The 23,438-nt window shown below is 34.4% G+C and overlaps 2 protein-coding genes across 3 annotated transcripts in view; one reads left to right on the forward strand and one right to left on the reverse strand.

The window, feature by feature from the left end:
- Positions 1-3,709, reverse strand: part of LOC124446447 — a 35,859-nt gene extending 32,150 nt beyond the window's left edge. For both annotated transcript variants that reach the window (XM_046997295.1, XM_046997296.1), the window contains exon 1: positions 3,469-3,709. In XM_046997295.1, the coding sequence (XP_046853251.1) occupies positions 3,469-3,628 (160 nt within the window). In that variant the 5' untranslated portion in view covers positions 3,629-3,709. The remainder of the gene's footprint in view (positions 1-3,468) is intronic.
- Positions 3,710-3,893: 184 nt separating this feature from the next.
- Positions 3,894-8,094, forward strand: LOC124446318. Its single transcript, XM_046997164.1, has 2 exons — positions 3,894-4,509; positions 7,260-8,094. The coding sequence occupies exons 1-2, from the start codon at positions 4,017-4,019 to the stop codon at positions 8,015-8,017; spliced, it is 1,251 nt and encodes a 416-aa protein (XP_046853120.1). The 5' UTR covers positions 3,894-4,016; the 3' UTR covers positions 8,018-8,094.
- The last annotated feature ends 15,344 nt before the right edge of the window (positions 8,095-23,438 follow it).

The following is a 23,438-nucleotide window of genomic DNA, read 5'->3' on the forward strand; positions in this document are numbered from 1 at the left end:
TACTGACTAACATGCTTTTCACTCCCGGTTACATCCCATTTACCAATTATATTGGTAGCATCGATGATTCCATAATGATTGAAAGCCATAAAAATCAGAATTATTCTTTTTCGTTGCCAACTGATGAGATAAACAGAGTTTTACCACGGTGGCAATGGAAGTTAACATTTGATTTGGAAACATAAACGGTTTCTTTAAATTAAAACGCACCAATTTTTAAATGAATATAATAGTTAGAAAAATTGTTTTGAAAAGTAATGTATCTTATTTCGGGTCTATTTTGGTCTGTCAAATTATTAAAATCCCCCAAATGACTACCGTAAATATATTTTCAGGAATATGAGAATTCAATCCAACTGTAGTCAGAGAAATGATAAAATGAATTTAGAACTTATGCATAGAAAAATACAAAAAAAGGAAAATTCTAATTAAAGTCCTACAGAAATTTTTTCCGAGAAATTCGCCAAAAATCCCGTACACTTTTTCGACATTGAAATGTCGGATGAGAGTGATTTAAATAATGTATACTTAATATTACGTCAAGCAAAATTGTTTTAGAGTTTAAACTTGTGTTTCTAACCTAACTTATAAATTTGTGTTTCCAATTATAAGTAATAATCCACTTATAAATTTAAAGGAGTTTTGCACAGATGCGTACACTCGCTCTCCCTTTAATCATTTGCTGGGGGCATGCCTCCTGCCCCCGGCCACCACACCGAATTTTTGCAATAACTTAGGTTCATAGCCAAGCCAGCTGACTGAACGTGTTATTTTGTCTTGCTATGCCTCCAACGATTCTGTGCCGATTGCAGATAACTTCTTTTTGATCTTTAAACGCAGACAAAACTATTTCATAATTGTTCTTATTTCACAAAGTATGAGCATGCGCTTAGCTTTACTATATTGGAGATTACGCGGTACAAATCAAAGTAAATTAAAAGCTGAAAACTTTCTATTACATTAGCACCATCTAGATGAATCTAGCCTAACATACAACGTTGATAAACCATATATGAAACCATTTATAGCACATGGAATTTTAAAGCATGTCGAAATTTATCTCACGGACTTTAGGAAGTATCTACGCACATGTCCTGCATTACACAAGCCACAATAGAAAGCCACATTAGCAAATTCACATGGCTGAAAACAAACTGTCATGGCAGTTTTATGTATTTTCTATTGCCAACAGTTTTGTCCTCAGACAATTGAACGAAGTAAATTTACGGGAGCCCCCTGACAAAAATAACTCTAGAGCGCAATAATCGGGGTAAACTGGTGTAGAATTTTCACTGAAATAGCCAACAACAGAAGAATATTGTAGTAAATCATGCAACAAGGAAGTATGCCCATAAATCAGTTTTTGGAATACCATCTACAAAAGAAGCTCACGTATGTACTAACAAATTTACAACAACTAGCCAATGAATGTACTCACTCCATTCAGAGATAGCCCAGGTCCCAATAAAAAGAAGCAGTACGAATATAAGACTTAAAAGAAGAGTCTTAAAACAGAATGAATAAAATCAAGGTAAGTTAACACCAAAGGTCCACATGTATGCTTTAATGAATATGTCTCAATTAAAATTGACTCAATAGACTGACTTCACGACTTCTTACTAAACTTAAAATTCCGCTCCTGATGTAAGGTATTTTTGACTCCAGCCATAATCTTAACCATGGCTTGGTGCACGAAATACACTACACTATGTGAGGCAAAACAAGATATAGTGATCAAGAATATGCTGTAAAGCAATATTGCCAAATGCTAACTCAGAATGTAGCTACGTAAGTCTTCTACACTGCTCTGGTGATTATCAGCAGTTATAAAATACCTAAGTAATCAGGGTTAGTCACTTCATCAGTTTCGCTGGAGCGAGGGGTCTTTTGTTTACTTCATTGAATCTGCATTACTGTACTTCTACTTTTATTGGCTAAAATAATTTGCTTTTAATAACCAAAAGAAACTACATCTACTGGCCACCAGTAATGGTTAGCATAATGTCATGGGCAATTTAGAAACAGATTGGGTGAATGTATATTTAAAAATTTTTAAATCAACATTTGTTAAACAGTTGGCAATGCAGTGTGTAAAATTGGGCTGTTGTGTCGATCAGTATGTATGTATGTATGTATGTATTGCAATGTGATCTATAGTTTTAGCCTCATTATAAAAGCAATTACATGCATCAAATTATTTGTCAAAAATCGTGTGGTGCCCTAGCAATTATTAAAATGGCCAATAAACTTACTCAAATAAGTAAAATTATGCTACTATTTTTTTTGTATAAATATATATACTTTCTTAAATAAATCTTAAATAAATAAATCATAAATAGAGTTCCTAAAATGTAAAGAAATACTCCAAACCAAATTAATAGAGCAAATAGTGAAGAGGTGTGATGCAAATGAAACAATCTGTAGAAGTAAACTTTCTAATTACATTCAAACTACTTTCATTATTTGTATATTAAGTAATTCGTTTTTAAAAAACTGATTCTTGTGGTCATTGATAACTAAACAATTGGCTCATCATTTATCATTCACCATAGTCTAACTGTGTAAGCACTTTCATTTTCTAGGGGTATTAACACACACTTTTTAGGTTTAAGGGGTGCAGCACAACAATGTTGAAATTCAGCACAGCTTGGTGTACAGAAACATGAAAACTTATGTACCTTCTTCATTAATAGTTTATGAATTATTCAAGCAATCACAAAGTAGATTATTTGGAGTTTTCGGAGGTGAAGATGGAAGTTAGATTGAACTGGTTAGCTATGTGCTACTGTTTTACTGTATGGCAGCTTCTAACTTAATTAATCAAAGCATTTTGAGGGATATCCATGTTGGATTAATGTAGTCACTCTGACAAGATCATTAGTACCAACATGGAAATTCTGAACAAACTTTTAAAGGTCTGAAATTTGACAATGTAGTAAGTGAAATCAGTTTCCTCAAACAAAAGACTAGAATATAAGAATAATAATCGGTAAAAATAGGACTTTGAAAAAGGAGGGGGGTGCCAGTAGAGCCAAGGACCAACATGTTTATCAATTTATGACATATAAAATAAATAGTTAGAACCCAGGAGTTTTGTTACATGTTTGTAGATGTAGATCCTCCAGATTAGTAGAGTCTTAAGAAGTTGGTGTTTGATGTTGACTGAAGTTTCAACAACCTTAGTGGCACTCATTTTCAAAGTCAAGAGTCCTAGTGCACATAATATGTTGAGTCTGTTGTTTTGTGTTGTTAAATTTCTATCCCTCTCTTCCATCAGAGGCATTTGCACCATTTGAAGAATTTTTAATGCATTGATTGGTATGGTTTAGATTGGGTGGCATATAATTATTTTCTTTCCTTAACAAGCATATTTTGGCTTGCTTGACAGAAAAGGGAATATCTCCAAACAACTTAATTAATTAAATAAAAAATTAACATAACTATCGTACTGCTTACTTAAGTTCATACCTAATTCAGCATCCACGTTTGGATTAGAAAATGGCGAATTGAATAGACTTTTGCGTGAATTATGCAGTCGTGCTTGTCGAAATAACGTCGTTCTGGAATCTTGCACGGCATTGCTATCAATTCCAAGGCTTTCATCTTGTCTCTCATGTTGTGAAGCCATGACGGCTTGGCTTGTTATAAGCGCTTATATGTAAGTTAAAACTTTTAAGAGACGCTGAGTGAAGTGTAATCACAGGTGTAATGAGTGCTTCGGAGTGAAATGTAACTGAATATATATGTCAGCGGGATAAAGGGTGTTAATTGAGTATACAGTAGAGCTTCACCCAGGAAGCAAACACTTCAATTTATGCATGTCCTAACTAGTCCCTTGTTTTCCCTTAATTAAAAAGCGCCATGTTTAAAATTTAAACTCAATGGTTAAACCGTGGTTAAGCGTTTTGATTCATTGCGTGATTTATCAAATCCAGGCTGACTGTTGAACACTTGCTAATCCAATAGTCTTATCTTATTTAAATGTTTGGTTCTCAATCCTAGCATTCAAAGAATATATGAGTGCTTGGTGTAAAAAGCCGTTTACCCAATTTGCGTGTGGTGTTGTTTTCGGTGCGGGAGCAGTTGCTCTTTTATCTTTCATCAAAAGGGTTTGGAAATTAAAGCATTCAAAGTTGCCCGAAGTTGGTATGCCATCATGCAGAGTTTTTAAAGATAGTTCTACTTTGATTGTGTCAAACGAGTCGCAGATGTCTCATGTTGGCGAATATCCCCTCGATAAGAACGAGAAACTTGTCGACTTTTTTTATATAGCAAAGGATGAAGCACAAAGAAATGGCTTTGTTCATCGCGGGATAACGTGTAACATGTGTAGTGTTAGCCCAATTTGCGGTACTCGTTATAAGTGCGCTAACTGCTTGGATTATGACCTGTGCGAAGTTTGTGAACCAAAAGAATATCATGACAGAACTCATGTTTTTATAAAAATTAACTATCCAGTGCCGCCTTTGGCTAACCCAAAAACGATATGCATCAAGCCTCTTTATACAGGTATGGATAGCTCATCATAGTAGAAAATTGCCCTGGTAGGATAAAGCAACAAGCCATTCTCTCTTGTGATTTCCAAACTAACTTTATAATAACCTGTGGCATTTGTGAAGGGACTCTCACCCCTCTCCTTTATCTCAAATTTTATGAACAGTGAAATCTGAGAAGAAATTAGGAGGTGATCTCACTCCAGAAAAAACTGAACAGGAAGCTGCTATTAAAAGATTCTTGATGAATTTTTCCCGGTAGCAAACCTCCGGACCCCCTAGAAAGCTCACACCTTTGGTAATTGATATCCCCGAAAACTTCAGGTCTGGCTATGCCACCGGGGATAACTTATATCTTAGGCTGTTTACTTTTTGATTGTATTAAAACTTATCGACATATAGCATTGTGAAAAATTTCTGCTATGAACAGTGTAGATCAAATGTATTTTTTAAAATCAAGAATAATTTCTATAATTTTATTGCTCTGTGGAACATTGTAGTTCATCGCCATTCGTGACTAAGATGTAGATATGTAACCTCTCTTGCAATGGTATGTATTGTAATGGCATGTAAAGCTCCATGATCATTTCCATGAAAAGGCTTTTGTTGTTGTTGGATATTTGAAATATTTCTAAAATAGCCCAAGTGTTTAGTTTTATGAATAGTTTATTTTGGCCTTAAACCTTTTTTGCAGCATGACCAAATCTTTGCCAATGGTGAAACCTAATAAATATTGCATTACTATAATAATTACTATAAATGTTACAGTTTACACCTTGATGTCTATGTATTTGTCTTCAAGCAGCATCATGAAAATTTAATAAACAATAACCTTTGCATACAACATTGGGTAGAATCGTGGTTGTTGGACAACAAATAATAGTGTCAAAAATTTGTACGAATAACCAACAATTGGTGCAGCATACACTGCAACAACCAAGTCCAGCTAACAATTTTAAAAAATATAGGAAGAAGTAGATTTTGAACAAAAAAGCCATCTTGAAACGTTAAGGTTATATGGTTATACCTTTAGCGTAACCATCTACGACACAAACTTTTTGAACATTTGAATTTGCATGTCAAATAATGTGTGTATATTATGTATGTATGTAATTGTTTTGTTTTGTTCTGTTTTAAAAAAATATCAGACAACTATTGATCTTATTAATCCATTTTGATTGTTTACTTTGCCGCCATTGTTGAATAGAACTGCACAGTTCAATAAGACTGTTACCTTTAGCTGGAAATAGATACGTCATTTTAACCTTAATTCGTCCGTATGAAATTTTTTTTGCGCAGACCTTCCAGCTGGTAGATAACATATATATCATGTACGTAAAATATTATGTTCCATTATGTTGTGTCTGACGAACAGATGAAACAGTCGAAACTTAACAGTCACTTTTACTTCTCTTGTTTTCATCAACTAGATTGTTTAAAGATGGTTATTTTCTTCGGAATCTGCTTCCTATGTATACCTGTGATTCTCAACTCAAAATCTATGACATAAATTTGGTGCTATGCCGGAGCTATATGAATTGAAGCCGGAGCATTAATGTGGATTTTTTTCACGAGTCAAAGCCGGAGTTCAGGTCCAAACCAAAACTCTAGCATTGAAATATTAGTGGACGTCTCTAATAGATAATTCTCCCAACCCCATCGAAAAATACAACGAAATTGTTTTTAAAAAGTAACAGCTTGCAAGTTTTCCGTAGGAATAAAGTATTTTATGTATCTTAGACTGCCTGGCACCTTACTGTATTGATAATTAGATTGTTTGAAAATGACGATTCTGGGATCTGAGACAAAGCGATAGTCCTTACCGCTTTGAGGGATAGGCAAACAGGCCCAAAATGAATTTCAAGGAAATTTCAATTTATTAAAATTCCTTTTGCCAGGCACGATTTGTTCATCAATTTATTAAACAAAATTTAGACATAAAAAATGGTTATCCATCCAAAAACACCAGCTAATGCACAAACCTCTCAAGTTTAGGACTCATTTCAAAGAAAAATAGCTTGCATTTGATCGCTCTTTGATTACGCCTCTAAATTTTCAGTAAAAATTTAAAAAATTTTCCATATCCAAATTAAACAACAAACAGTAATCATAATTGTCCGATTTATTATTTTTTTCACACTAAAATGACGACTTTTCTCACTTCCAACATACAACTCCAACCCCTCTCTTTGTCTAAGACCATATATATACATATGTTATTTACCGGCTGGAAGGTCCTTACGGATAATATTTTTTCCATGCGGACTGACTTAAATAACATATTTATTTTTTTATTATTATTATGACGAAGTTTGCGTTGTAAAATGGCGGATGGCCCTATCTCATTTTCTTTTTTCTTCCATGCATTTCGTGAATATAAAATTAGCCGTTTCAAACGGACCTAAGAGATGCCTTAAAACTTGACTTATGAACATACCACCCAACGTGACACAAGCGCTATTGCCTAACACTGTTTAATTACGTTGGCAAAAAGCACAAGACATTATAACTGAGACCTGCAACGAACTGGACTTGGAACTCAAAACATTTCCCGACAGACGAAATTCCCACATTATTGATTTCATACCTAACAGCTACCAAATTGTTTTTCTACTTTAAGAATATTGTGCTATTGCCGATTCACTATATGAAAATAAGTATTCGCTAAAGTTCAAATGAAAAACACAGTCGTGGAAGTTATGAACTTTAATTTACATTTTGTAATTCCTTTCCGGGCATTTCTAAATGCTTTCGATTATGTTATAGGGAAAATTGCTAGTCATTCTGTTTCATTATCGTGGAATGAGGTTACAGCCCTTCGCGACCAAACTCATTTTGATGAAACAGAAATCCATTATCTTTTTGAACAATTCAAAACGCTCGCACCACATGAGGATGGCATCACCCGTGAAGCGTTTGACCGATGTTTGGGACCACTTGGCAAACAGACGAACTTAGTGATAGACAGAATGTTTTCATTTTATGATGCTGATAAGAATGGCATCATTTCATTTAATGAATTTGTAACTGCACTTTCTGTTTTAACAAGAGGTGGAAAAAACGAGAAAGTACGATATGTATTCGAAGGATATGACGTTGAAAATAAAGGTTATTTATTACCGAAAGATTTTCGTGATATATTCAAGGCGTATTTCCTCATCAGCGTTGAAATGGTTCGTGACTACATCAAGATTTGCGAAGAAGAAATGAAAGCATCATTCGACAAAGCTGCTGATAAATCAATTTCTTCAGTTTTTAACGCTCCCATACCTGATGACGCTGTGTGCAACGCTGCTGCTAATGACATAAAAAGTCGTAAAGCCATGTGTTCATACGAGGCCACCAAGGCAAAGCCAATTATGGAAACGATGTCGCATGATGCTCTCGACGAGATGGTTGCGAATGTATTCAAGTGCGCTGACTTGAATAAAGACGGAAAGATAACTTATGATGAGTTCAAAATTTGGGCTGCATTGGATAACACTGTTTTGGCATGGTTTGACGTAATCGGAACTGTATTTTAGTGATTAGCAAACGGTTGCCTCCTGTTTGTCCTTCTCAATAATGATAAATCAAAGTTTTAAAACTTTATGGTTTCTGTGAAAATATATTTTTCACTTAAGAAAATGTTGTTTTTATCGTTTTGGAGACTTGGAATAAACTACATTTTTCCTAATTTTCATCCCGCTTAGCCATCATCTTTATAGTGATTACTTGCCTATAATTTTTAGCATTATTTTTAAAAACTTTAGCATTATTAGCTTTTTTAGATGTTCTTGTACACAAACGCAATGGTCAGTTCTTAACAAGCATTCATTGCAAAGCAACTTTCACTGGTTTGTACACACGCTTTGACTCTTTCTCTTCGCATAGAGAAAAGATTTCTTTAGTGAAGTGTTTGATAAAGCGAACGCATAGATTGTCCTCAAAAGAGTTTATTGATAGTGATCTTATCTCACTGAAGAATATTTTTGTGTTAAATGGATATCCGGAAAAGGTGCTAGACAAACTTTTCTTATCCACTAAAAATGAACGGAATAAACTTTTCGGACCGGCCAAGTGCCCTCTTTTCCTTAAACTTCCGTGGATGGGTAAGGCCTCTAATGACATCGAGAAGGAAACTAAAAATATCACTGAGAGTTTGTTTTTTGTATGCAATGTGGTCTTTATATTCTCAAAAAGAACTATTCTTCCACCCACTCCCAAAGAGTCTCTCCCTTCTCAAATATCAAGCAATGTAGTCTACGAGTTTAAATGTGAGTGTGATGCTCGCTATGTAGGTAGGACTTCTCAAAGTTTGAGTGAAAGAATAAAACAGCATGTACCAGCTTCTGTCAGGAATAAAACTGTTCCTTTACGACAACTACCAAAACGTGGGTGTAAAAGTGAAACTCCGATTCTATGTGATTCAGCGATTGGAAAACATCTTTTAAGCAAAATTCGCTGTGCCAATGCTTATTCTGATGAAAACTTTAAAATTATTTAAAAGTGTCGCTCGTTATTCCAGCTACGCGTCATGGAGTCGGTATTAATTAAATTGACTAATCCTGTCCTTTGCCGACAAAAGGATTACGTGTTTAATCTGTCTCTGTTTTAAGTGTCATCTCTAAAAATAGGGATGACATTGACCTTTTGTAACATTATAAATATAGCATGATTTGGAGGCTCTCATTTAGCAGACGTTGACACCTGACGAGTAGTCTGCCGAAATGCATAGTGTCTCTTTCAGGGGCGGATCTAGAGTATGTCAAATCCGTCGCGCGACTGATGTTTGAAATTCAATAATTACCTATTCATATTAATTAAAAATTCATTAATTATTCTTATTTCCTTATCGCATTTACTTCGTGATAAAAATCCCGCATTATTTATTATTGAAAACTAATGACTAATCCAATGAATATCTCGTTGGTAACCAGGTCAGTTGAATTTTAATTGACCTGGAATAACCGACTGATAAGCGGGGTGGCTTGACTGGTTCGACGGATAAAGGAGTCTATGAACGTCAAAAACGCTTATTTTATTGGTCAATAGCCAGATCAGTGGACACTCTGGAATGGTCTCGACTGATAATAAGGGTGGCCGGACGTATAAGGGAGTCCAATTGCTATCTTACAATTGGTTCATTTGAATTTTTGCTTTATTGTGATTGGTTTGACGGATTTCGACTGATAGCCAACTGAACTAACATAGTCAAGCTCACTGTCTGAATTGAATGTTTGATCGTTTTATAGTAATTTTATAAGCATGATAGAAACTAAACTACAATCAGATGGAATTTATGGAAATCTTTACAAATTCATATATTGACATGAATGCTGCTGTCCAAAATGTGAATTTTTTCAAGAGGGTGGAAATTTATGGATAAATTTTAAATGCTTGGCAAAGACGATCTCGCGAGCGACATTTCAGTCATTGATGTTCAAAAGAAAGCCAACATTGGTTTGAGTTTTATCAGCAGAAATTTACATCCAAAATCGTAAGTAAAGGACAAGTGAAGTGTATGCATGAATGTAATATATCAAAGTCAATTATGCGAGTGTGTGATGCGATTTATGTCAATATGGCGTATGGTAAGCAGATTGATGCTTCTAAAATTGTTGTTGCCAAAGGACTTTTAGCTATGATTTCTTTAGTGCTTGGGGAATCGTGGCCGTTATACGGCAGCGAAATCCTACATTCCTGCAAATATATTTCAATGGACAAAAAATCTGTAGCCATAAGGCGCCATACTATTATTTACTTTATCATAAACAAATGTTTGGGGTTTTTCAGTTTATGATCATTGATCATTCAATCATTGGACAGTTATACTACATATTGTTTAAGATTTGAGAAAACTAACATTGATTACATGAGAAGCTGTTTACTATAACCTGTGATTTTGAGTCTTCTGATCCATGAAGCTTTTTATTTTGACAATTTGACTGGAATGGTATTAAACCCTAGTATTTCACATACATGGAATGTTGTCCCATGTCACATATTGTCCCCTTTTCTAACTGAACACCTCATGTAGAGATGTAAAGGTCTGTCAATCTACAGCTCATACCAGATTGTTTGCCATAAATTCCAAAGGGCTATTGATGTATGAAAAGCATTTTCTATAAAGTAAAAATGCCTTTCTATGTATGCAGATAAACCTTGAAATTTGGCAAAACTGCAAAGTATTTTTCATGATCACTAGGTAAATTTTCATATGATCTTTATAATTTCTAAACTAAATTATTTCTGATTTACATTTAAACAAGCTTTGATCATATGAAAGGATATTTATCATAACCAGTAAGCATGACACATGAACCAATTTTAACATTCATGTAATTATATAATTAAAGACATGTTGGTTACATTCTGTTTGTATTTGCAAATACAATGCTACTAGTGATTGCTATATAGCACACCTTGCATATACTTACAGGAGATAATAGTCTAGTGAAATGCCTAATAAGCATTTATGGCATTAAGCTGTCCTTAACTGCAAATTTTCACTCTGATAATTTTTCCTTAACCTTTGGCAGAAAAAAATTTTGAGTTTTTTCTCAAAAGGTGAATTTGCTGGCACTGATGTGGAGATGGGTAAAGGGTTACAATAAACTTGCATGGTTTGAAGTCTGAGCTTTTCTATATCTATGAACTGTCACTTGTAGTACCAAATTTCTAACTTAACTAAATTCATTAGATAGAGGTTTGAATGGGGGTCTCTAGGGGGTCTATGCCTGACAACTTGGTAGAAATTTTTAAAGACTATATCTGTTTTTAAATGGCATTATTGTAAAATAAATTTTACGTTCCTAGACATGCTAATGAGCCATATATTTGGCATGATAATGAGCCTAAATATTTGGCAAAACATTCAAGTATTGTTCACTTCATTTTTTTTTTTGAAAAAAACGTAAGCAAAATGTTTTGTTTTTACGCAAAAACTATGCCCACAAATACATTTTGTATTGCTCTAAAACGCTGAAAATGGCATTTTCAAGGCTCTGAAATTCAAAATTTCTCAGGGAGAATGCCTCAGACCCCCCCAGGTGCGTAGCGCCTTCGACGTTTTATGACTGATGTTTGAAAAATCCTAGATCCGCCCCTGGTCTCTTTCTAGCTGTAAATAACGGTTCCTTTGAATTGTTGTTAGTGTTCTGGTTAAAACAGTTCTTTTAAGAACTATTACATTGTTATTATCACCATTCACCATGGTATTTGCTGTTTTGAAATCTATGAATGAATATAGCAAGTTTACATGATAATAAGTATATAGTGATAAAGCAAAAGTATCGAATAGTTATAAATAATTATTTCCAGTTATATAGGTGTTATATAATGTTTGTGCAAGGTTTTATAAAAGAAAAGGAAAAACTACATAGAAAATGGATAAAAATGATAAGTAATAATTGCTATTTACAGGTCGAAGATAGTGTTAAGATGTTGTATTTGTTTGTTAAGGTTAGGTTTACATTTCTTGACATAAAGAGCTTCTTTGAGTTTAAGGGCGAAAGAAGTGTGAGCCATGTCTAAGATACGGAAGCAGGATTATGTGTAATTGTTTTTGCAGTGTGGTGATGAGAGTAAGTGTCTGAATATGTGTGAGTTTTGTCCGGAGTTCTTTAATCCGTGTGGAAAGGTGGCGGGTGGTCTGCCCAATGTAACTGGAATTACATCCAGCACAAGAAAATTCATAAACCACGTTGGATTTTAAAAGAGCGAGAATAGAATCTTTGAAGCTAAAATGATTTTTGATTTTGAAAGTTGAAAAAACTAGTTTGATGTCTAAATATGTGTAGTAGCGTTTAATTAAGTTGTGTAATTTTCGTTTCGTGATTTGTGAAATGTAGCCAATGTAGGGTAGTTTGAAAAAATAAGTCTCGAGTTAGGTAGGTGTGGGTTCGTTTTTAGTGTCTGTTTCGTTTGTGTTTTTGTCATGGTCATATGATTTAATGATTTTTTCTATAAAAGGTGAGAGAAAGGAGTTTCGTTTGGAATTGTCAATGAGAGGGTTTAAGTCATGATAATAGCCAGTCGACGTGTTAATTTTCTTTATGCGGTTGATGAGAGTTGTAATCAGTCTTGTCTTATACTTTTGTGAGGTGAAGATAAAGAAGTTAAGTAATAGTCCAGTTTAGGTTTTCTAATGAAAAGTATATGTCGTGTATGTGTTAGTGGCTGTGTTTTTAGTAATGAGTATGTCTAAAAATGGTAACTTGTTGTCATGTTCTTTTTCTATGGTAAAGTCAACATTCTTGTGTTTTATGTTTAAATAATTAAAAAAAGGGAGAGCGTCATCCTCGTTGTTGAAAATACAAAATATATCATCTACGTATAGCGTCTGTAAAACAATATTTTAGGTCCGTCATAGTTCTTGATCCAATTCTTTTCATAATATCACAAGAAAAGATTAGCAAGAAGGGATGCTAATGGTGAGTCAATCACGACTCTGTCGATTTGGTCAAAAAATTGTCCGTTATATAGGAAATGAGTTTGTGATGTGGCAATAAAAAAAAGTTGTTTTAGGTCTTGTTTTTTAATGGTAAGGTTGGGATGATGTGAATAAATAAGATCTAATGCAATGTCTATGGTTTCGAATAAGAGGATATTAGTGAAAAGACTTTGGACGTCAAAAGAAAGGAATTGATTGTTGTTGTGGTTTTCGGTGTGTAGTTCGTTAACAAAAGTAAGAGTCTGGTGTAGTGTAATCGTTGAGCATGACAGGGTTAAGTAGAGTGCATAAGTACTAGGAGAGATTATAGTTATAAGAGTTGGTGGACGAGACTATAGGTCGAATGGAAGGGACATTATTGTTTTCTTTATGTTTATGAAGTTTGGAGAGACCATAAAAGCGTGCTGGTTGTGGGCCTCTAGGGAAAACTGAATAGTAAATTTGGTTGTCTATGGACAACTTCCTTTGCTTTTTAAGATTTCTAAGAAAGCGTTGTAGTCTGCCTTCAATGAGTAGAATGGATAGTCATTATCTAAGTTCTAAAAGAAATGTTATGAAATTAAACGACACAATGCATTTCGGCAGACTGCTCCTCAGGTGTCAACGTCTGCTAAATGAAAATTTAAAATCTACCGATATTTATAATGCGAAGAAAGTGTGTACGTTAAATATTCCAAAACATGAGTGACTATGCACATAATCTTCTATCGTAAGCAAGAAATGGCAATGGTTGTTGATGAGTACCAGGTCTCGAATGTTTGAGTTTTTATGTTACAACAAAAATAACCTTGGAGTCTTCAATTACCATATTTACTGCAACGTTAACATCCTATGTCAAGCAATATTTTGTTGACGATGGCCAATTCATGCAATGCCAATTGGAATTATGCCAAAAATGCCACAACTTTTTTATATTCAAACCCCTTTCCAAAATAATGAGTAAAAAATGTTTTCTCTTTGTCTATTTTTTAGACGCATTTAAAACAATAAACAAAACTATCTTGAACAAATGATTTGCACGCCAAACATGAAACAGCGTCAGCCATTGATACGATCGCACTTCACTTCACAACCGTATAGATTATAAATATTAAATAAATAATCGCTATGTTCAAAACAACCATTGATACATGGATCGCGCATTACTAATTAAATTTAAAGCCGGAAGGAGGCCATATTGAACAGTCCCATTTCACGAGGTTGACATACTAATTATATCAATTTCTGCTATGAAAAATTGCAAGAAGCGCTAGCGTCTCTTAAGATGCATTGACAAGACTGCTAAGTATTAACAAGATTAAGTGTTGGAAGCAGTTGTACTATTAAGAAAGGATATTTTCCCAAAATTTCTTTGACACCATTTTCGAGATATTATCGCAAGAGAATACTTCTAGCTTCACGTTGAAAGAATTTTAGGGTGTATAAGTGCAATGCGCTCCAAAATTCATTGCTATCGTGGTTCTTTACTGGTGGGACTGTTCAATATGGCGGCACATCTAATTATAGCTGTTTACATCCGGCTTCCAATTTTTGCACCATTAAGTTTTATAACTGAAGCGGCTATCTCAATCACGGCTTTAGATATCGGATAACGCCAACAAAATGGAAGATTTGTTCCTCTACCGCTGAGATTTACCGAAAAATACTGCTTTTCCGAAAATTTCACAATTTTTAACTCCCCCCATAAGAAAGAGCGAGGAAAATGTTTGTGTGTATTTGGCATCAGGTCAGCAATTTTATAATGAACTTTAAGATAAAAACCTTAAATTCATAACAGTGAGTCAACTGTGTTTCTAAGATATCGGCTCCTACGAGGATACTTTTTATAACTATAGACGAAAGAGCTATTTGTCGGCTACATATGAATGCCGATGTGCGTCGTTTAATTACCAGCGTCAAACGTCGTTTGCTCGATTAAACTCTTTAGTTTACGCAAAAAAGTATATCATAGTTCATCTCCGCGGTTCAGGAGAGAGAAGTCAGCTTATTTTTTATCATTATTTTTTTGCTTCTTTTCATGCAATGGGCAATGGCTTTTTTCGCCACAATTGTAGGATTTCTACTTGTTGCTTTATAAAAGTAAACATTAAATCTTTAGATATTTACGGATTTACTGTAATTGAGTTTCATATTAAATTTTAAAGACTCAAGTTTGCACGAAAACAAACAATATTGTATATAAATCACTTTAAGTAACCTTTCTGGGGTGTTCTGAAGTGCAACTGCATCAAATACTTATAAAGTTATTCCACATTTTGTTATATTGCCATATGAATTGAATAAAATGAAAATAATTATCAAAACAATTGTGCTTGCAATGGTGTTTATAATTCAATGTATTTTTAATTCTTTTCTCTTTGTTTTGTCTTTCCTATATGTAAGTGCACAATTTGAATGATTAATACAATTTTCACCTCAATATAAAAATTTCATAAGCAGTTGCTAGAGGATTTTGCTCTCGGAGTATACCCATCTGGTGTTTTGTTCATGCAAGAGGGTAGAGGTAGTAACCTCTACCACATCCATCTCATGAAAAGAAATAAGAAGCAAGAAATTGTAGAAAAACATTGAAAAGTCAAAAAGGTTTTCTTTAAAAAAGCAGCTATAATGCAAATGACAAGTCTCCATTCTCTACTCTGATAAGTAAATGAGCTCAAACTGTTTCTTAAAACAAAAACTGAAATAATGAAGAAATAGATAGCACAGAAACATTAAAGGCTTCCTCACTGAAACTTTGTGCATTAGATATTAGTAACATTCAAACAACACTCTACTAAAATATTTTGATAAAGGTATGACATGATTTAAACATTAAGTTATATAAAGCAAAATGGATTATATAGTTTGAAGCTTCACATCTGCATTGAGTCATCTGCATTGAGTCAGTACCAATGTTCACATAGACACAAAATCTATGGTCATCCCTGTAATAAGTCTTGTATTTTATGCCCCCCAAACTTACATAAGTACAAGTTCTTATATACATTACTCATGCATATTAAATAAGGAATTACCTATTTCATTGCAGCATATAAATATAATTAGGCATGCAATGTCACAATCCCCTTTTAAATGTTTTTGAATTGACATTTCAATAAGCATCAAAACACACACAACCTTCTTGCCGTCTTTCTTTGGTTCTTGAACTTTAACTTCAAAGCATTCAAGCCATCCTAAGTGAATCCATTGTCTACATCCATAGAAATTGACCATGATGAAATTAAATAATTCTGGATAGAGAAGACAATTATCTTTTCAGCATTATTATTTTTGTTAAGACTCCACATGGCCAATAAACATCTTCCAGCAGGCGCGGACCCAGCTCCTTAGCTGACCGATGCATTGCGAGCGCCGAAGGCGCGAGCCACCGCTAGGGGGGTCTTGGGGCATGCTCCCCCAGAAAATTTTTGAATTTTCACTATCCGAGAAGCATTTTCCAGCGATTTGGGAAAGGTGACAGAAAAATCTTAAGCGTAAATTTTATCGAAAAAATAACATGAGCCGTCTTTTGTAAGATAACAGCATTGATAAAAGCAATGTTCAAAGGTGGTCTTCTTCCAACGGTAAAAGAGATGAAAAGTTTAATAAAAGCAATGTTCAAAGATGGTCTTCTTCTAACGGCAGCAAAGATGACAACAATTATAAAAGCAATGTTGAAAGATCGTCTTCTTACAACCATAGCAAAGATGAAATGTTTAAGAAAATCAATGTTTAAACGTGGTCTTCGTCCTCTCAATAACGGCTGAAAACAAGATAACTCTCAAAGAAAATGTAGGTTGTTTATCAGCATTAAGAATTTCTCATGGAGCTCATCGTCAAGCATCTGTTTCTTTATCCTCCAGGATATCAAGAAATTGCATCCTCGTTGGGTTTTGTCTAGCAAAGGTATTAATCACTTCTTCGACATCACACTTAATATCATCATTAATATGCACTTGGGCTAATCCATTTAACCTTTCGTTGATCATTGTGCTACGTAACCAAGTTTTCATTCGACGAAGGGCAGAAACGGATCTTTCACACTCACATGTAGTGACTGGCACAACAGCGAGTATCTTAAGCGCTGTAAATATATTTGGAAACGCAAGTTTGTTACAAGTTCGAAGCGTGTCGGCAATTGAATCGTACTTAACTTTCTCAAAGCCCCCTTTCCAATTTGTTTCCCACAATCCTAATTCAGCATGTATTTTCCGAAAGTGTGGCATATCCTCTTTATATGCAACAGCAAACTTCATAAACTCTTCCTTCCAATTAACGTCCTTGCAATTGAGAAAAATACTAGGTATAATATAGAATCCACGATAAATATCGCACACCTCTGAAGAAAACCGAAATTCCATCTGTTCAATCAAGTGATCAAGAAGAGGGATGGTTAGTTTCATGCGGTAGTATTCACGTGCTGAAGTCATAAGTATATTGGAAGAAGGAATACAGTCATTACATTTTTAATGTAATCCATACAATACATAAACTAAAATGCAACTAAAATCGCACCTATCCCTGCATATTACAGTTTGTATTATATTACATATGAATACAAGTATAAGTGCTGCATAAGTAATATGACATCGTGTATATTTTATGATGATTGTTCGTCGTTATCTACACGACTACACTCAGAGTCTGAAATGAGTACACTATTTACATTTAAAACATGCAAGCATAAAGGTAAATTTACTTACTTTAAAGCTCTTAGTTCTCCACTTTGCCAATGAACTGTCAAGTGCTTAGGTATTAACATTTCACTTGACATATCTCTCCCATTTTTACCCTACCTCCAAGGAGAGGATTTTGAAATAAAAGTAGCAGCTCTCGTTTCATAGGTTCGACGCACTCATTAATATCAAATGACTTCTCTTCTCGAAGCAGAGTACACAGATCGTGTTTGATATTCTCGACAGCCATGACTTCGATCGATGATTGCGAGTTATATCAAGTGATCAAATAACAATGCATTCAACTTTGAAGTTCAAAGTTGAATGCATCGGTGCCATGTGCCCACAATCACAAAATTATGGAAAATGCATCGCTCAGCGGCAAAATCTACGGTGACGTGAGGCCCTAAAACAATGGTTTTGCTGATGTCACAGTAGATTTCACGCGGAAAAGGACTCGGGACCGATGCATCGACCGATGCATCGCAAATCTACTGTGACGTAGCGATGCCTCTTCCATCTACCGTGACGTGCTGGCAGAATACTATTAAATTACTTACTAATTATGTATTCACGACAAAATTTCGCTAAATTTTATCGACTTTTCTTTCGCTATTTGTGTCATGGAATACGACAAAATTATCGGAGAAAACAAATGTTATTTCTAGAACAAATTTTAGCTTAAAACTGCTAAATCTATAAGTTAACTAAACAATATATCACTGTCAAATGTGCGTTTTAAATAATTCGAAAATAATATTTGCTATTTATTTCATTAAAATGCAAACTCGCAGATTTTAATATCTAAATATTTTGACCGATGCATTCGCATCGGTTGAGATCCGCCCCTGTCTTCCAGTCATCCTTGCTCCTTAATTTCCCTGCATGTTGTCAGCCAATAGAATATAACAAACTCTGTTCCAAATAATGAGTACTATTTTCGCTGATCGTTTCTTTTTGATATTTACCCAGTGAGTAAAATCTGGCAGGGTCTTTTTTGCGTCAGGGAAACTATTTCGCAAATAGATTGGTAAATTACGATTTCATACATTAAAAAATGTCAGTAAAGTATGCCGAGTTTTATAAACAAAAGAAGGAACATATCAATATATTTAGCGTTCAAGTCAGTCTTAAAAATACGATCTTTAATTACACATGTAATTGCTTTTCAATCGTTGTTGAACTAGCAAAACAAGCAAATATCTCACCTGTGAGAAGCGAGATGTTCGCTTGTGGAAACTACGACATCCAACAATTGAACGATTGAAGTGTTGGCATTATACAAGAAATGCCAAAAAAAGCAACGTGTTTGGTTTTTGAAAAATTCTATATAATTTACTATAGACACTAGGAGGAGGTTGGGAATATTTATTTCCAAAACGATCATTCCAGCAGAAATAGGTCCTTTGACTGCCATTTTTTGGTGTCATCGCCTTAGTCCACTTAGCCGCTTCAGTTATTATAGAACTCAAAGTTTTGCACTTACGATATTGGGAATGAACGATCCATGTAATATACATATCAATGACAACAACATATACAATCATTGATTTACTAACAAACATGAATGCCAAAAGGAAATTTTGGATGAAAAACTTCCACTTGAAAAGTTATTCTTATTTTTCACTCCCTCCTGATTTCTAATTCAGCTTAATTCTTTGTTTGCAATCACGTGATTTATTGCTTCAAAATGTTTTTACGGCTTTCAAGTGAAGGGCTAAAGAACTAATATGGCGGCCAATGCTACTATAACTAAGCCAACAGCAACAACGAAAAATTTAGTATACGAGTACTTTTTATCTCTTCAACCAAAGGCAAAGTCAAGATACCAAGAGAAGCTTTCCTTATGTGATGGACTGGATCCATATTCTCTAAAAAAGAGTGACTTTTTAACCGATCATAACAATTTCCCTAACTTGCAGTTTCCTGACATTGCAAATTATTTGGTCGTTCAAACTTCATTTATACGAAGAAACAAATGAAAGCATATAAAAGTCTTGAAGCTTACAACTTTTTTGTTTGTGGTTGGGTCCATGAAGTAAAATCAAGACGTGTAATGGACAACAACAATTGCCTTGTTTTTGCGAGAGTAAGTACATTTTTGTTCCATTAAAATTTGCAAGTAAACGATTGCTTGTTGTTGTTGATTTGAGTTAGTTCTTATTACTTTAATATATCTAGCATTTGTTTTAGGACAAATTTAGGATTCCTATTCTTTTTTACTAAGATCAACCACTCACAAAGATCAACAGCAAGTCCTTTAAAAGCTTGGCTCATTCTCAAAGATGACGACGAAGCTCTTACTGCTCACTGTAATTGCATGGCTGAGTTATTGTTTGGAATGAGAGTGATATTTTCATTGAAAGAATTGTTCCAGACAAAGAATTGTTGGATACTATTGTGGTTAAGGCAGAATATTTTTTTAGGAATTGCATACTACCCGAAGTCCTTGGGCAGCATTTTTCAAAGCCTCTACTCACTTCCCACCCTTCCAATTTCATATGATATATCTAAACTTAAAGATGGCATTATATTTATAACAAGCATTGCTCTAGCCATCAAATAGCAATAAATATATCAAAAGTTTTAGTTAAACAGATGAAGATGTTACTTAATAAAATAGATGGAGATGTTTCTTACATGTTGCTCTCAAAGTTTTCAATTTTAGGAACTATTGTTTTACTCCACAGGGACTACAGATTGAGATAAATTAGTTAAAGCACAACATATGACTGCTATATGTTTGTAAATGATGATCGTCCAGGTTAATAAAGTCCTGAGAAGGACTGTTTTTGATGTTGTTGACTGACGTTTCGACAACCTTAGCGGTAGTCATCTTCAGAGTCAAAAAAAAAAAAATGCGAAAAATTTTTTTTTGACTCTGAAGATGACTACCGCTAAGGTTGTCGAAACGTCAGTCAACAACATCAAAAACAGTCCTTCTCAGGACTTTATTAACCTGGACGATCATCATTTACAAACATATAACGATACTCCCGGGTTCAAACCATTTACTTTATATGACTGCTATCTTATCAATTACTGATTGTACTTCGCCAGGTTTTTTGTACATGTACTCTATCGGAAGAGCACCACTTTGAAGAACGTGGTACTTTCTTTTAATGGCACTTTCACGAATAGGTTTTAATTTCTGGTGAGCCAGTTTAAGTGTTCGTCGTAGACATTGCTTGGACGATTTTGGAAACAAAAAAATTATGAATGAAACAATTATATTCATAGAGTCTATAGACATTTTGCAAGGCGCTTCAGTTCAAACTCTTTCGCAATTGCTTTTAATATTGAATCACAAAGTTCGTCTACGCACCTTTAACAAAATGTTCACCACATACGCGAGCATGGGGGGCTTTCGATACCTTTCGAGGTCAATGAAAGGTTTCTGAGCCACTTTTCACGACGTCTTTTTGTTAGTTTTCTTAATGTTTCCCCTTTATGGAGAATTTCTTTCGGTATCCTATAATAGCCTTTATCCTTTTCTCGATTAGCTCGATTAAAGCAAGTAAAAACTGAACAGCAATCCGGCGTATTTGAATAAAGAACACATGAAGGGCAATCACGCTTATGATATAATCTATTTACCTGCCCTTCAGCTGGAAATATGAATACGTAATGACAGTGGAAATACGGGAAGTGACGTCTATTGCAAACAAAGAATTCATAATACTATTACAATAAGTGAAAACAACCACCGAAACCTAAATCATGAATATATGCTGTAGCGTTTTATGTAATGCACTCATTAATACAAAGATGGTTTAATGACTATTTAATTCTGAAGTAACCCTCGACAGCATTTGACGTTGCCCAAAAGCACTTGACCAAATCTGACCCATGCCAGTAAACAAACCAGGCAAGTCATCTATAAACTCTCACGGACGACTTAACTGCTCGCAAACAGTTTGATGCAACTATCTTAATCGATTAAGTTGACAAGGCACGACAAAATTTGGTTGAACCCTACAGCTACAGCATGTCAACTTGTCAACTGCCAGATTTATCTTGATTCTTGACTATGTTTGTTGTCATTAAATGTTGAGTTAACTTTTCTACTAACAAATTACTAGGATTGCGGCTGGTGTATGAGGGCAGAATGATATTTTGGCAAGCTATTACAATAGGATGGAGAAATATTCACCGCAACTCAGGACCAATTGCAGAACAAGACTTAATTTGTTCTCATAACAAATTATTACTTTTGAAGTTGTTGCATATTGGCTTCTTTGATATGACATTGTACCTTGTTGCATGAAAGCAAAATTGTTTAGATTGTAAAGTTTTGATGAAGAAATTTCACAAGTTTTATAAATATAATTGTGCATAATTTGTAATATTTTGGCACTGTGTAACATGTTAGGAATAAAGTTTGGACAAAAAATTTGTTAAAGAGACTAAAAATCAGCAAAGAGACTTTGCCCGGGCTATTTGCTTGTACAGGTTCACCTTCACACTTTGCAATTTCAAAATTTTGCTTTTTCTGCATTCAACTTCATTACAACCACGCATTTAATGAATCTTGGATCACCTGGAATCATACTAAGGATGAATGTTTGTCAGATGAGCCAATGCTATACTAAACTTTTCATGCACGAAGTAATAAGCTTTTCTTGAATAAAAATTTTAAGGTAGAAGCAAATGTTGACTCAGTGTTTTCCAAATCAGTTCTTTTACTTCGGTTTTGATTTATGAACGTTATTTGCTGTTACAATGCATACTTTATTTACAGAAACACAAGGGGTTATTGACAAACTACGGCATCGAGCAAACCTTAACCCATATTTAATACTGTTGGTAATCTGTCAACTTTTGCAAAACTAGCTAGGGATTGATTTCAAAATAATTTGTGTTACTATATATACCACTGTGTTGCTGAATATTGTAGGCAAGTTCAATTTCAACACAACTCTTTTCTTAACTTCATATCATATTAAGATAAGGAGTAACTTTGTGACACTTTATCACGGAGCTCTTACCCGTGCCAGTTAATTTCCAGGCCTCGGAAGTTTACCGGTGCGCGCACGTGTCGACCGGAAACGGGTTAAATGAACGAGAACTTGTCACTGGATGGTGGGAATAATCGGAAATACGACAAAGCTGTAAGTTGCATGCTATTAGTAAAGTAATATTATATCTGTTTTCCTGTTTTCATAGCGAATATAAAAACGTACGAGACGGTATATTTTGTTGAGTTGTAATATTTTGAGAGTTGAAAAATCTATTTTATTTCAAAACTGAAACAAAAATGACAATCCATTTACTTTTTAAGGCCAAGAATGAATATGTCGCTCGTATTAATAAGGCTGCCTCTAAATTATGGAGTGTTAGTTTAGAAGAAATGGACGAGGATGAAAGTGTTGAAGGGCATCTTGATCAGAGGCAGATCTAAGGTATGTCAAATCAGTCACGCGACTGATGTTTATAGTTCAAAAATTATTTATCAAATATATTGATTACAATTTTTTGTGATTATTAAATTCCCGTTCTGTAATCGTTTGGATTTCATCGTCAAAAAGTCTGTTTTATACATGAAAACTTATATAAATACCACCTTAGTAAACACATCAGTAGATTTCAACATATATGGAATTATATTAACTGGCTGACTGATAAGCGAGGTGGCTCGACTAGTTCGACCGATAACGGAGTTCAAAAATGAGTATTTAACCTATTCTACATGTATGAACTGTCCCTTGTAGTGCTCAATTTCTTAACTTAACTCATTACATAGAGGTGTAAATAGGGGTCTTTAGAGGGGTCTATGCCTGACAACTTTGTAGAAATTTTTAAAGACAATATCCTTTTTGGAAAAGCATTATTGTAAAGTAAATTCTATGTTCTAAG

This window comes from Xenia sp. Carnegie-2017, unplaced genomic scaffold (assembly GCF_021976095.1).
Source record: "Xenia sp. Carnegie-2017 unplaced genomic scaffold, XeniaSp_v1 HiC_scaffold_22, whole genome shotgun sequence".
Classification (NCBI taxonomy): domain Eukaryota; kingdom Metazoa; phylum Cnidaria; class Anthozoa; order Malacalcyonacea; family Xeniidae; genus Xenia; species Xenia sp. Carnegie-2017.